Source organism: Scylla paramamosain, chromosome 13 (genome assembly GCF_035594125.1).
Source record: "Scylla paramamosain isolate STU-SP2022 chromosome 13, ASM3559412v1, whole genome shotgun sequence".
NCBI lineage: Eukaryota > Metazoa > Arthropoda > Malacostraca > Decapoda > Portunidae > Scylla > Scylla paramamosain.
In genome coordinates, this window is record NC_087163.1 from 1,870,001 (window position 1) to 1,885,000 (window position 15,000).

At 45.7% G+C, this 15,000-nt stretch overlaps 1 protein-coding gene across 8 annotated transcripts in view; it reads left to right on the forward strand.

Moving 5' to 3' along the window:
* Positions 1–15,000, forward strand: part of LOC135106299 (calbindin-32-like) — an 83,762-nt gene that overhangs the window by 67,782 nt on the left and 980 nt on the right. For 2 of the 8 annotated variants that reach the window (XM_064015164.1, XM_064015163.1), the window contains exons 7-13: positions 3,914–3,997; positions 4,394–4,449; positions 5,825–5,879; positions 8,633–8,689; positions 9,557–9,640; positions 11,344–11,489; positions 13,355–15,000. The exon at positions 13,355–15,000 is cut by the window's right edge and continues 980 nt beyond it. In XM_064015164.1, coding sequence (XP_063871234.1) covers positions 3,914–3,997; positions 4,394–4,449; positions 5,825–5,879; positions 8,633–8,689; positions 9,557–9,640; positions 11,344–11,489; positions 13,355–13,493 — 621 coding nt within the window. In that variant the 3' untranslated portion in view covers positions 13,494–15,000. The remainder of the gene's footprint in view (positions 1–3,913; positions 3,998–4,393; positions 4,450–5,824; positions 5,880–8,632; positions 8,690–9,556; positions 9,641–11,343; positions 11,490–13,354) is intronic. The other 6 variants (XM_064015168.1, XM_064015167.1, XM_064015166.1 and 3 more) reach the window with 3 other exon arrangements.

Here is a 15,000-nt window from a genome sequence, read left to right on the forward strand (position 1 = left end):
AGTAGCCAACGTTGTAGAATGCTTATATTTGTGAGTAGATCTTTCTGACTTGAAACACTTTTTAGAACGTAAAAAAGTACTGTAGATGACAACTTTGCAAACCCTGCAAAGCCACTAAATGCAAGATATACATGAAATTAAAATTAAAGATTTGCTTAGTTTTCTTAATGAGTGTTAATGTTGTAGGTAGAAGTACAGTTGCTATGTAGAGGACCTGATGGGCCTGCGTAGTTTGGGCTGCTATAGATTAGCGGGCCGTAGTGGTAGTGCTGATAGAAGTTTGAAATGAAAATGGGTAGTCAGTGATTTTGTAATTTTGTTGTCTTGTAGGTATCGATTTTTCTTTGAATAATGTAAAAGCTATGAAGCGGGATGCCCAGCGTCGTCCCTCCCAGCGGCTCCCAGCGGCGGGCCGCGGCGGCGACGCGGTTCAGGCAGCGAGATGATGCGCTCCACTCACCTGCAGAGTGTCCCTGTGGAGTGACTCAGTATTCGTCACAGTCATCCATTTGGACACCTTCGCCTCATGCAGCGTGACTTTGGTTTCCAGGCGCCGTCTGACGGTCGTTGCGGGACATTGCCGCTAAGTAACGCCCTTTGATGGCCAAGCCATTCAACGAAGGCAAAAATTCCCTGGTATTACCTGTGTGTACTGCACAGTGCACTCTTCCAAACTCTTCCGGAACATTTGCATCAGGCAACCAGCAGGTGGCTGCCTGACGCTCCAGCCACTTTGTTTGTTGATTAATCATGGTAGATTGTAAACTCGTGCCATCCAACTAGTTTTCATAAATATGCCGAAACTTCATAAGGAATCAGTTAACGGGTTCGGACGTAAACCAATTCTGCAGTAATCATTCACCTCACGGGTCTACGGTGGCTACCGGCACATCCCTCACCACACACGTGCCGATGACGCGAGACTCCCTTGTATCCAATCACCAGCATAGGAGATCATTTCAAGAACTTCATTCACATTATGAATATTCATAGATCATTATGAGGGCCATTTTAGACCTGAAGATTTGAACGAGAGTAATGAGTGTAAAGGAAGGAGACGGAAGAAAATTTCCATCAATTTCAATATAAATGTGGCACTGATTATAGAACGCAAAACGTACTGCTAATGGGAGAACGCATTGCATTCAACTTTTTTTAGAGTCTGTTGACATCTCGGTCGAAATCGAGTACAAGTTACAGTAGGCCAGGCGTCTCCCAGAACACTTGTTGAGGCTCTGCTTAGCGCACCACCACGCGAGCATCCGTGCTGCCTCCATCTTGAGCTTGGAACTGTCTGTGGTCGTCATTGGCCCACTGCGCGGCCAGAGCAGTGCCCCTGGCTGCTCTGGTCCAGGCCAAGACCCAATACCCCGAGGGCACCCGTCCCCAACACTGGTGATGCTCCACCCGGGGCAAGCTGCTCTCAAGGCTTCCATTCCTTTCCCAGCACCTGTCTGCCACTCCTTCCTATTCTGTATTTTTAATCTTTCTTCCATTATTATTCGAATTTACGCTTAGCGCTTTCTTCGCGGTGTGCAGGTGTGTGTGGATCTCCATTGCTCGGGTTTTTTCTCCATAACAACAAATTTTGTTGATCTTTCGCTTCTGGATAGACAATTCTCTCGTTCATTACATTTGTCACTTAAATTTTATATATATATATATATATATATATATATATATATATATATATATATATATATATATATATATATATATATATATATATATATATATATATATATATATATATATATATATATATATATAATATTCATTTTTTTCTGCATCCGACAAAAAAGTAATGCTTGATGGCAGAAGCGCATGCTCATAATTATGGACGTTTCTTCAATCTTGTTTATATTTATTGAAAAATATCTGAATGTGATACTATATTTTCATGTTTTGTGTACAAATGTGATGCATCACCGTCAATACTCACCACTGCACATGTGTACATAATTACGTGTGTACATACTGTACATCTTGAATCAAGGCGCTCGCGTCACCACCGCTTGCCACCAGCACGGCCGCGACGCACCAGCCTTATGTACCCGATATGCGGCGCCACCCCTTCTCACTTTGCCGGCCTTCATGCAGCCACCAGGCGCTCTGACTGCTGCGGCACGCCTGTGGCACCGCGCGGCATCTGTTTCCCCGCCGCGTTCACGAGACAAAACTGTGAGTCTCGTGGCGTCGAGTTCAGCCGGTGAAAGGCTGCGGTGAACCGAATGATTTTTTTTTTTTCTTTTTGTCGTGTTAATGTAAGCTTGCCATTGTAAATTTACGATTGCCTAACACAGTGGACGTGATTGTTTACGAAAATCTTGGATGAGTTGGAGGAACGCTTGGGAATTGTTATTCAACGCTGAGCAAGTGGTGGATGCGGGAAGCTGCATCACTATAGTGTAAGTACGAGTATTTACACAATGCTGACAGATTCAGTCGTACAGAGGGCCTGGCATTCACGTCTGTAGGACCAGCTCTTCATATTGTTTTGTTGGAATGACCCTGTGACGCCACAAATGAGCTCATTATATAAATTATCGTTACTTTGTTACAAAGATGTGGCGGAAAAAACTGGGACAACAGCAATAATTATCTGTCACTGGTCGTGTTTTGTTTTTCTTTCCGTCACGTGCCCTCCGTCCCCCCGGAAGGTCATCATCGCGCCTTGCCTTCATCACTATCAAGACTCTTTCGGTAATTGATGTGATTATCTTGATGGCGCAGCAGCACAATGTCAGCAGTCGTAACGTGCAGCATATCGTTGATTGCAAACTCCAGGATAGTGAACAGATCACATACGTTGTTTATTTACCCAGCTGCTCTCTCAGCTCACAACAGCATTTGTAAAATATGCTTGGTGCTAATCTCACGTGTTTTCCCGAGTGTGCTCATCGATTATTCCCGCGGCTGTTGCAGCGAACAGCCCACACTATCCGAAGCACGAATACTTGGCGCGAGATCTGATTCCACTGCCTCGCTGAAGGCACCATAGTAAACACCGTCTGTCTGCTGCCTCGTTTCCGTCTATCAACGCCTCACACTTGGCGCTTAATTGTTATCCTTCCTCATCCTGCGCCACTGAATGCTGGGAGCCGAGTGTCAGAAGGTCGTAGGGAGCGTGCGGTACCTGGCCGCAGCCCTGACCATTGGCGCGTGGAGGTGCTCGTCTCGGAGCCCTGATGGCCTCGTAACATAGTTATGGTCTTCAAGGGGCGTGAATCAGAGACTCGGCTCCAGCATTATGTTGTGTGGCGGCAGACAGCTGCTCGACGCGTTCAGTTCGGATCATCAACACTCATCTAGTTCCTCTCCGCCACCGACGTTTGTGCCTTGCAGTATCCATCAGACTATTTCTTACCGTCCATTCGCTATGCATATCATGTTGTATCTTCCTTCATTTTACCGTCAGTATCTCTCCTCGGAAGAGCTGCATGCAATTACCAGGAACACGCAATGCCATACCGCCACACCCCGCATCGCCACCACCACGACACGCTCTTGTCTCGCCGCGGTGAGTCTCCGACACGAGAGCACATTCGCTGCGTCGCCGCCGCTGCCGCCGCCACCAACACGAGGACAGGAAATCTGCCTTTTTACTCACGACATTTTTTCAAAATTCGTTTTTTCACTGAGTTTTCGGCTTCACCACATTACAGATGATCCGTAGTAAAACGTTACGTGTATTGGATGTATAAAGTATTTAATATTTGCCAATATGCACCATCACATCCCTCCTTCCATTGCCTCTTCCCGTCTCCTTCCTGTTAACCCTTCACCTGTCCACCACTGGCCTCACTTCCTCGTCATCCCACCCCCTTCCCCTCGTCACCCCATCCCCTCACCTCATCACCTCATCCCTCCCTCTGTCCTCTCTCCGGGACACTAATTTTCACTTTCTCGCCAGAACTTCCTGCGAGACCTGCTCAAGGAAGCCAAGAAGGACCAGGATGTTTCTGAGGACAAACTCATCGAGTACACCGACACCATGGTGGGTCTGCACGCCTCCCTCACCCTCCTTCACTTGCCCTCATCTACTCCCACCCCTCCCACCCCCCACCTTTTCCCGTACTCCATTACCCTCGGAATCGTCCTTTGCTTACATCTATATCCTGCTCTCACTCCTCTGCATAATTATTCTCCAATACTTTATGCACACTTATCTCCACTTCCTCTTCTATCTTCCTCCCTACTGTTCCCATACCCCGGCCACCCTCCAGTCCCTTCCCTCACCTTTCTCTCTCTCCACCACTTCTCCACGCACGGGCAATGTCTCAGGGGAATCAACATAAAGGCGAGTCGGTGTAGATTTGAAACTGTGTTCCCTCGTCTCGTCTCTCCCTGCCACATCCTGACACCTTACCATCCCCTTCTTTTTTTTTTTCAGCTCCAAGTCTTCGACCAGAACAAAGATGGAAAACTCCAGCTCTCTGAAATGGCCAAGTAAGTGGAACTAATACATTCTGTCGGGACCCTCTGCCTCTTGGATCCCCCGTGGCCCCAGTACCTCTCGGATCCCCGGTGCTTCTCAGGTCCTCGGTGTCCCCTGGGTCCCCATTACCTCTCGGTTCTCTGCTGCCTCTAATTTTCAGCAGCTCACGGGTCCCCATTGCCTCTTCTTCTCTTGTGCTTGTTGGATTTCTGGTGTTTTAGTATTGCTCGCATCTTACGGGTCTCAGGGTCTCCTCTTAATCCCCTTCAATACATGCAAAGTTAATATTGGATTATTTTCGTCTTCCTTCAGCACAGACAGCAGCCAACCCAATCCCTGACTTACTTAAGAACCTCGAAGTGTTTACGTGTATCTTTACTGACATGTGTTTTCTTTACTCTTACGTTACTTGAAGGCTTTTTGTCAATCAACTTTCGTCCTTAATCCTAATAGCCTGAACTTCCCCACTCAGCCTCAGTCTTCCCCACCACAGCTCTCCACCCGTACCTTCAATGGGGTTGCCATGCTTCCAAGGGCTCCGGATTTCCAACAAGGTTTCTTTTTAGATACTTGCCTTGTATTAGATTCTCAAGATCAGTGGTTGTTCAGCTTTCTTTTGTGGGTCTCTGTAAGAAAATGTGGTAATTTCTTGTGTCCATTTACATGTGTGTGTGTGTGGAGGGTTTGAAATAGATACTTAGGAAGATAGATAGACATAAAAACATAGATAGATGGGCAAATAGATAGATAGGCAGATAGATAGATAGATGGACAAATAGATAAACAGCTACGTACACACATAGATAAACAGATAGATACTATATTATTTTCCGATGAGTGCTTTAAATCAGTGTCTCGCTGACCAGAGTATGGCAACCTGTTTTCTTCACTTACCCTCCTCGTCACCCGCGCCAAAGGTCTGATTGGAGACTCCAGCTGGTCATCAACGCTTTGGGAACCACTGAACCACTGCTCTTGAACTTCCACTTTACTTTGTTTCTGGACTTCCTTGCAGGCTTTCATTACTGATCTGTAACCTGTACATTTCCTTATCATACCAGTATAATGCAATGTTCTTCACTATTAATCAGTGTTCCTTATACATTGGCCTTTCACACGAGCATAATTTTTCATTGAATATTTACTTTCCTAACAATATTAACTTTCCTTTGAATGTGAGACTACAATACTTAATCTGTAGCAAACACGCCTCTTATATTAACCATCTTTACATGTAATCTATTTTTTTTTTTTTTTCATAAGTACAAGATACATTTCAGATTTAAAATGAATGTCAGGTGTCTCACATTTCACAGTCCTTGAAGGTGCTTAATTAATTACTCCAGGTGTGCATGTTCAGGTCACTAAGACATACTTATTTTCCAGATTGTTGCCAGTCAAAGAAAATTTCCTGTGCCGTTCGGTATTTAAGGTGAGCCAGGTAATAAAAGGACATCTTTTTTCTAAGCCCGCCATTGGCAACACTGCTACAGCTCCCTTATCCCGTGTTCGTGCTAGTCCTGTGTTGGTCGATTGTACTAGAGCGTTACTACTACTACTACTACTACTACTACTACTACTACTACTATTACTACTACTACTACTACTACTACTATTGTTAATGCTATTGTTACTACTACTACTACTACTACTACTACTACTATTGTCACCGCCGTTACTACTACTACTACTACTGTTACTATTGTCACCGCCGTTACTACTACTACTACTACTACTACTACTACTACTACTACTACTACTACTACCACTACTTCTACTATACTATTGTCACCACCATTACTACTACTACTACTACTACTACTACTACTACTACTACTACTACTACTACTACTATTACTACTACTACTACTACTACTAGCTCAGAAGCATGGCTCGTATGTCCTGTGGAATGCTGGAATACTCACTCCTCTAGTCAGAAGTCGAATGCTGCCCAGACGCCGAGCTCTCTCCGGCGTAGCGGTGACTCAATAGAGGAGAAGGGAACCAACAGGAAGGAGAAAGAGAGAGAGAGAGAGAAAGATAAAATGAAGACTTTTTCCTTCATTTAGTTCGCTAGATCTTTCCTTAGAGCAGTAATAGTTTCCACGGACCGGACGCTGAGCACGACAAGTTAGGAACATGATTCATAACATAGAAAAGAAAGCGTCTATTGAAAATATTTGGTCCACCTTATGTTGCTTCGTCCTCCACTTGTCCTGCAGTTTGTGAATGCTCCTCCTGTTTGTTTAGTTAACGGGTCTGTTGTTTGCTTTAAAGACCCGATGCTCGCTAGTGTTAAGTACTCGGGAACAGAGGTCTCAGGACTCTCTAAGGAATTTTTAGGTTTACTCTAATAATCCGCATGGACCTGAGTAGTGCAGGTGGCCAGGGCACGTCCCAGTAGACGATGGCCTCGGTCTCGCTGGCTGTGTTTCGTCCCTTTATGTTACTCAGGGCTTCTCGAGTGACTACAGGCCGTGGTGGGCCCTTGGTGTTGCCTCACAGAGACACCCGACACTTATTGAGGTGTTGAGAGGGGCGTGACAGACTGACCGACTGACACGGACACACTGAAAAGAATTTACAATGCCATCAGTCTCGTTTGCGAGTCAGATTAAACCAACAGAGAGAGAAAGACAGATTCGTAGAACGACTTGTTTCACTGACAAGAGAACTATCAAGGAGGTGGCTGAGGGGTGTGTGGTGGGCGCCCCATGCCTCGACACACTCTCCGCCATCACTAATCTAGGACAGCTGCTGTGTCACTCCATTCCTCGCGACACGCGTTACGATCCCGAAATTACATCAGATTGAATCCCGGGAGTCCTCGAAAGTTTTAGTGTCAGTGATTTGCCGCTAAATTTTTGTCAAAGATATTGAGGTTTTTTCCATTTATTCTATTTTCTTTCTTTCGCACCCTCACCAATAATTTTTTTGCATGGAAACACACACACACACACACACACACACACACACACACACACACACACACACACACACACACACACACACACACACACACACACACACACACACACACTCTTGGCCAGCTCAGTGGAAATGTCTTCGCCTGTCACTTGCAGGCTGGGGTTCACGAACCGCTCACGTCGCTGAAGGTTTTCACAAAGTAGAGAGCAGTTACTGTCCGGGGCGTGTACCCAAAAGTTGGACTGTATCACCTCTAAGCTCACCTCAGAAGAATGTGGCTGGCGATCACACGTCCAACATGTGACCCTCAAGATCCTGAGAGTCTTGAGAGTCTGTCACACACACACACACACACACACACACACACACACACACACACACACACACACACACACACACACAGGTATGCACGCACGCACGCTCAAAAGCACATATTCGTTCTTCCAATGACGTGGTGATGAGTGAGAGAATCGGCTCAGACCAGCGCGTGGGTGAGCGGCGCACAACAAAACAAACCTCTTTACACTGGAACACGACAAAACGTTTGCATCACCACGAGTTTCGCCGGTAATGTTTGATTACACTATAGACGAACAAAATTTAAAATATATTTATCCAGACTGTGCGTTCCGTTCACGCCCTTGGGTTTGCTGGTGGCAGTCCTCTGAGGTCGTCACTGCTTCACTTGAGGCACAGTCTACCGCTCAGTATACACGAAAGTTGCCGTTGTCGAGCACAGTTGTACTTGTGGTGATCATGCTTTGGTGTCGCCAGTAAGTGACATAACAGAGACAGGCCGTGCAGTGGCGTGCGCTGTCCACCCCAAGGACTCCCGGCCCGCTATGGGATGAGCACACAGGGTCATTCATGCCAACCATACTTCCATAGCGACGAATTATTTCCTTTACCACTCGTTTTCTTGACCCTCGATTCATGTCGCGTCGATGTACTCAGTGTCCGTCTGTCCCACGCAAACCGCCTCACCCCACACACTGGCCGTGCGGGTCCCTTAGCCACTAGCAGCCAGAGGGTGCTAGACGTGGCGCTGGTGCCGCAGAGCCAGTGGTAGTGCGGCTAACCTGCTACCTATGTATATCTAGTGTTCCTTAGAGGCTGTTCCTAGAGTATGAAAGGTTTGTTTGTATATAAACATGATATAATGTGTACAAAGTCATATACTGTAAATAAAGACTGTGATACATGATTGTAATGGTACCTGCTGTAAAGTGTGTCTTTATAGAGAGTGAACGGTCCGCCTCTCCGCAGGGCGCCTCCAAACTCACCAAGGAGGACATCGAGAGAGTCTTCGCCCTCTACGACAGGGTGAGTCGCCGCCGCTGCCGCCGCCGCCTTCAGGAGCTAGTGGCACTCTTCATAATGCCATAATGCCGCTGTCATGAGGAGTCTAGTGAATCACTCCTGCTCTATTGGGAACACTGATATAGATGTTTGTCAATAATGTGTGCATATATGAATGTTTGCACATTATACCGTACTTCATGTCATGCAATACTATGTGTGTGTGTGTGTGTGTGTGTGTGTGTGTGTGTCTGGGTGTATGAGACATTCACCCATCCATCCTGCTCTTGGCCTGCACTTGCACCCATCAGTCAGCCCTGTCTGTCTGTCTGTCTGCCTGCCTGCCTGTCTCTCAGTGGCGGCAGTTTTTCTCAACCTGCCTCGTCTCCGTCACTTCACTGGCTTGTCTTGCTTGCCAAAACCCTCAACAATCTCTCTCTCTCTCTCTCTCTCTCTCTCTCTCTCTCTCTCTCTCTCTCTCTCTCTCTCTCTCTCTCTCTCTCGCTCGCTCGCTCGCTTTCTCGCTCGCTCGCTTTCTCTCTCTCTCTCTCTCTCTCTCTCTCTCTCTCTCTCTCTCTCTCTCTCTCTCTCTCTCTCTCTCTCTCTGCCTATTTAGTTTTCCATTCCGTGGCAGCATTAGCCTTGTCTGTCTGCCTGTCTGTGCCTGAACACTTCTCTGCCTCAGTCTCGTCTGTCAGTCTCGCCCTGGTGTTCCTCCCTCGTCAGCCTGCCTTGTCTCGTCTGTCTGTCCGGCGGCTTTCCTCGCCTGTACCTCCGTCAGCCGGCCCTGTTTCCTGTCCGCCCCTCACTAACCCTCCTCCTCAGCCTTCCTCTGTTTCCCCGGGAGCCGCTCTCTGGCCCGGGGCGCTAACGGTGTGTCTTCCTGGGCAGGATAACAACGGTACCATCGAGAACGAGGAACTGAATGGCTTCCTGAAGGACCTGTTGGAGCTGGTGAAGAAGGTAGGATACACAGTGGGTGTCCTTTACTTACTTCTTGATGGACAAATGTTGTCTCTCTTTAGTTGTACATCTTGTGTTGAATGCCCTTGATGTTACTGTTATTTGTTTGTTGTTGTTTGTTAGTGTTGTTGTTGTTAGTGTTAGTGTTGTTGTTAGTGTTGTTATTAGTGTTGATGATGGTGCTGTGTGTGTGTGTGTGTGTGTGTGTCTGTGTGTGTGTGTGTGTGTGTGTGTGTGTGTGTGTGTGTGTGTGTGTGTGTGTGTGTGTGCGCGCGTGCGATGGTGCTTGCGATGGTGGTGATGGTGCTTGGGGTGATGGTGATGGTAGCGTTGGCAACGATGTTGTATTATAAACATATCTAAAATATCCTAAAACAAAACGTTTATATAAAAATTCGATTATAACAGAGCTAGTTTAGTTAGCTTTATTTATCTATTCATTTATTTATTAGTCTTATTTTATAAAGGCGAACGTTTCTTTACTATAAGTCGCCTCAAAACAAAATTTCGCAACGGGTAATCCCACTAAAAGGCACCTCAGACATTAAAGTTTTCCAGATAATCAGATACCACGAAAAGACACCAAATTTTAGAGTAATAACCGAAGCCCTGCACTTAAGGATCATCTCTATACGTCTCTCCTAGTTCCCACAATTCTCTACGTACCAAGACTGTATGGAATTAAGTATTTGATAACAAGAACCTTCATCTCAGTCCCAACTCCGAAGATTCATGTACAATCCACAAAAATATAGAACCAATGTATCCTTGGACAGAAATCAATCTTCACCACTCACTGCCATTGCGTTTAAAATTTTCCCTTAACCTCGAGTCCTCAGATCTGCTGGAAGTTTATTATCTGTTAGGTTATTCAAGGAGGCTGTGGCGATGTGGGAGGAGTTTAACATGTAAGAAGGTTAGCGGTGAGAGGTTATCGGAGGAGTTAATCTTTATAAGGAGGCTGGCAGTTGATGCGTGGACTTGATACCGAAGGGAAATGTGAACAGGGAGAAGTGAGTGGAGCAGGTTACTTGACTTCTGAGAGGGACTGTATACACGATAACTTCATTATCTAACGTAACCTGAACTCGATAAATATGTTTACACTTAGCGGTAATCTTATTGGCAGTATTTACCAATCTTTGTTTATTTTCTCACCATAATCTTTACTCTATAAAAACTAATCTAAATCTTTTTTTTCTTTAAACCTTTTGATGTTAGAAGCCACAAAAGACTCATTAGCTTCATTTTTATCCTTTTTTTGTAGCATTTTTAAGTAGTTTATGTAGTTATCATGTGTTACTTATCGATTTTTTCTTTCCTTACTTTTCTTGAGCGCATTTAATTTTAGAAAACTTTAAATATATTTGGATAGTGTAGCAGCGTTGAGCTTTGCGTAGTGATGGAGTAGCTTATAAGTGTGCGAGAGTGAGTGAGAGTAGTGAGTGTGTAGGAGCCCCGAGTAGCGAGTATCTTAAACCCCGACCCGCTCTTTCAGTAGCTACTGAATTTAAATACCTTACTATTCTCTCTTCTCTACACATCCCTTGAAAAAACGAAATTGCCAAACGAATAAATGCTAAAATTTGAAAAAATCTGGAAAATATGAGAAATTTGTAATATTCTTCCTGTAGCGTCGTCGGAAAGAAGTGATGGGAGTACAAGAGGGACTTCTTTCTTTCCTCCCTCCCTTGATTTTGATCCTGAATCCGCAGGACTACGACGCGCTGGACCTACAGGAGTTCCAGGACGCCATCATGCGAGGCTGTGACTTCAACAAGGACGGCAAGATCAACAAGAAGGAGCTGACCATGATCCTGCTGGCGCTGGCACGACACGGCACCGAAGAGGAGGCGCAACCGTAAGACTATGCTCCTGCTGCTGCTGCTGCTGCTCTTACTACCGCTGTTACTGTTACTTCTGTTACTACTATTACTATTACTACCACCACCACCTCTACTACTACTACTACTACTACTACTACTTCTACTACTACTACTACTACTACTACTACTACTACTACTACTACTACTACTACTACTACTGTTGCTGACTACTACTACTCTCACTCTCTCTCTCTCTCTCTCTCTCTCTCTCTCTCTCTCTCTCTCTCTCTCTCTCTCTCTCTCTCTCTCTCTCTCTCTCTCTCTCTCTCTCTCTCGTAAGTAAGCAACGCTGTCGTTTCACTATCGGTTTTCTAATTAATTTAATTTAATTCTAATGTTCCTTTTTTTAAAGTCAAACAGGTTGATTTTATTTCATATTATTAAGAATTATTTGTCTTCCTGTTTTCAAGTTTTGTCCTTGTTTTGTCGTTAATTGTTTATCTTTTATGTATTTATATTGTTTTGTTTTCGTGCACCATAAGTTTGTTTCAGTTATGAGTTTGGCGTTGTGTTGCGGTGGAGTGTTCCGTCTTGTTAACTCTGTCATGCCTTCTCCTCAGTTCCCACTAAAATGCTCATCCTTCACACTACCTTGCACCGCCCCTGGAGCAAGCAGTGTAAGTCACGTGTGTGTGTGTGTGTGTGTGTGTGTGTGTGTGTGTGTGTGTGTGTGTGTGTGTGTGTGTGTTCCAGGACGGAGTTAAGCTCGTAATGTTCCGCCTTTTAACGCAAGATCACTATAATATACTCTAATTTGTGTATATTGATTACTCACAGCAGTTCCTCTGGTATTAATGTTACCCGCTGATCTATTGCTCAATTCAGATGAGTGTATTGCAGTACTTCCTTATCGCCTCTCTTATTAGCAAATTCCTTACTGCGTCCTCCAAGCGCAAGGTTTCCTCTTCACCCAAATCTTTTACACCCATTTTCCTCGTTTGCTACACATTAGTAACATCAGAATCCTTTCTTTTTTTTTTTTCTTTATTGTCTTCCTCATAGCTTGTGGTAACGTCTTGTGTGTGTGTGTGTGTGTGTGTGTGTGTGTGTGTGTGTGTGTGTGTGTGTCTTTACCCAGCTATATTTTCACGCCTACATTTTCTTAGATACAGTGCAAAGGATCTGAACAGAGCTGGAGGTAGCGTGTCTCCAGCTTTCTGTCTTTACTTGCTTTACTTTATTTTATTATTTAATTGTATTATTTAATTCTTAGATGCTCTTGGTTCATGTTATCTCTACTTCTGAGGCATTCCAGTTGTTGGTGGCACTATTCGAGAGTCAGGATTTCTGTATACATCGATCAAACATCCAGTCTGCCTTTAACATACATGCATTCATCTCAGGGTGGCTTCCATCATCTCTCATCAAGAAAGTATGTTTGTTTGTATAGTCATTTATACCCTCTCTCGCTATAAGATGTGTGTGTGTGTGTGTGTGTGTGTGTGTGTGTGTGTGTGTGTGTGTGTGTGTGTGTGTGTGTGTAAAGCAGAATCCCACATATCACCTATCACCTCTTATCATTATTACGATCTTTATTATCATTATCATCGCCATCATCATCCCCCATCACAACCCATCACCACCATTACCTACCTTAGCTATACCCATTCCTCTTGGTCATCATCCCCATCCACTCATCTCACTCCCCGTCACCTTCTACCTCCGTCCATCACTACTGGAACCATCCCATTACCTATAACACCATCACCATCTGTCACCATCTCCCAACATTATTAATCACCTCCCATACAATTCACTATCACATTCTGTCAGCACTGTCTTTCCCTCAGCACCCACACACTCCTAGTCCCACCATGCTGACGCCTCTCCCCCTCCACAGTGGTGCAGGTGGCGTGGTAGGCGCCAACCCACTGGCTGAGATCGCTTCCATCGGCATGAAGGCCCTCAAGTTGCAGAAACTCCGTGTCCGCCACTTCGTGAACCGCACCCTCGGCGCCAACAGCACCACCACCAGTTAGTTCCATGAGGGGCCGCGCTAAGCCACCGAAGGAGAAGAAGGAGAAGAAGATGAAAGATTTGCTGTGGGAGTCTTTTAGGTGGAGGTAGTGTTGGAGGAGGAGGCAGCATTGATTGGCTAAGTTTGGTATTCTCGCCAGGTCAGGATTGGTGGTTTTCTTTTGTCTTTGTGTTTTTGCGATGGCAGGAGCGAGTGTCCCCTGAAGGGCTGCGGCACCACTAGGGGAGTGTTTTGCTTACCGCGCAGCGTCTCGTTGTCGTGTGCATGAGAGGTTTCGAGATTCTACTAATGGTCGTCCGCTAGTTTGTAAGGTGTGCAGGAAGGTAAGAGACGAGTGCTCGAGAAGGAATCAGTAGGTAGACGATGGCCGAGATGGAGGAAAGTGCAAGTCCCGTAATGATAGCTTCTTTTCCCCCTTCTACTCCTGGACTGTTTTAGCCTTAGTTTGTTTGTGTTGCTGCGGCGGCTGGGCTGGGCGCGGCCAGCCCGGTCTGGCGCCTGGTTTTGTATCTTAAACGTGTCGGGTTGTGAGCATAATGATGGCCACCTCTTGAGCTCGGAGACGTCTAGCTGTGCACGCTTCCCCATGATTGAGGGAGGTGTCTTGCCCGCTGAGACTATCCACTCTACCTTTCCCTCTTCCTCTCCATGTTTGGACCACCAAGGTTTCTCTCCAGTGAAAGATGATTGTATATTGTCAGCGACGATTTGTATTTAATTTCTTGTAATTTTGGTTTTCTTGTGGATGCTTGCCGCCTCAGGGTGAGGCGGGACCACTGCTGCTGCCTCTGCCGCCGGGTCGCGCTTGGTTCACGAGAATACACTGGACCCTTTGCCTTAGTGCTGTCAAGACCCGAATGCTTTCCCTGTAAGGTTCTCTGCCACCCATTACCGGTGTAACGTTTCACACGAGCAGCATCTGAGGCAATAGATCTCGCTGAACCAACCCCAGCGTGCCATCTCCCAAGCGACACCCCTCGCTTGCCTGCTGGCCGCCGCGACCCGGGGCTGCCTGCCGCTGGTCCCCGGAACCTCTGAACGAGCAAGTCTTTTGCGATTTCGTTAAAAGTCAGATCCGCACTCATGTATTTACTGCTTGTAAGAATGTGTGGTACAAATCTCCAGCACTTCATAGCAGTTTGTTTATCACTAAGTTTTCAAGACCTTCAGTCAGGATCTCATGAAAAAATCAAAATAAACTGGGATGTGCAGCTTGGAAAGAGTCAAAACAGTAAATGAACACAGATGTTTTTGTTTGGTGTAGATGAATCCTGAAGCTTGTTGTGAGCCATCTGTTTGTTCTGCACATCCCCAGTCAAGACACGAGGCATCCCAGGGAAGCCAGGCCGCACCCTTACCTTCAGACTTCTGCAAAAACAGTTTTGCACAATCTTTTTACTCTACACATCTTTCCAACTTTTGAAATGGTCCTCTATGCTCCATATCCTTTTGAAAATATCTTTATACAGTATATGTTAAAGTGTAACACTAAATGCTTATTTTCTGAA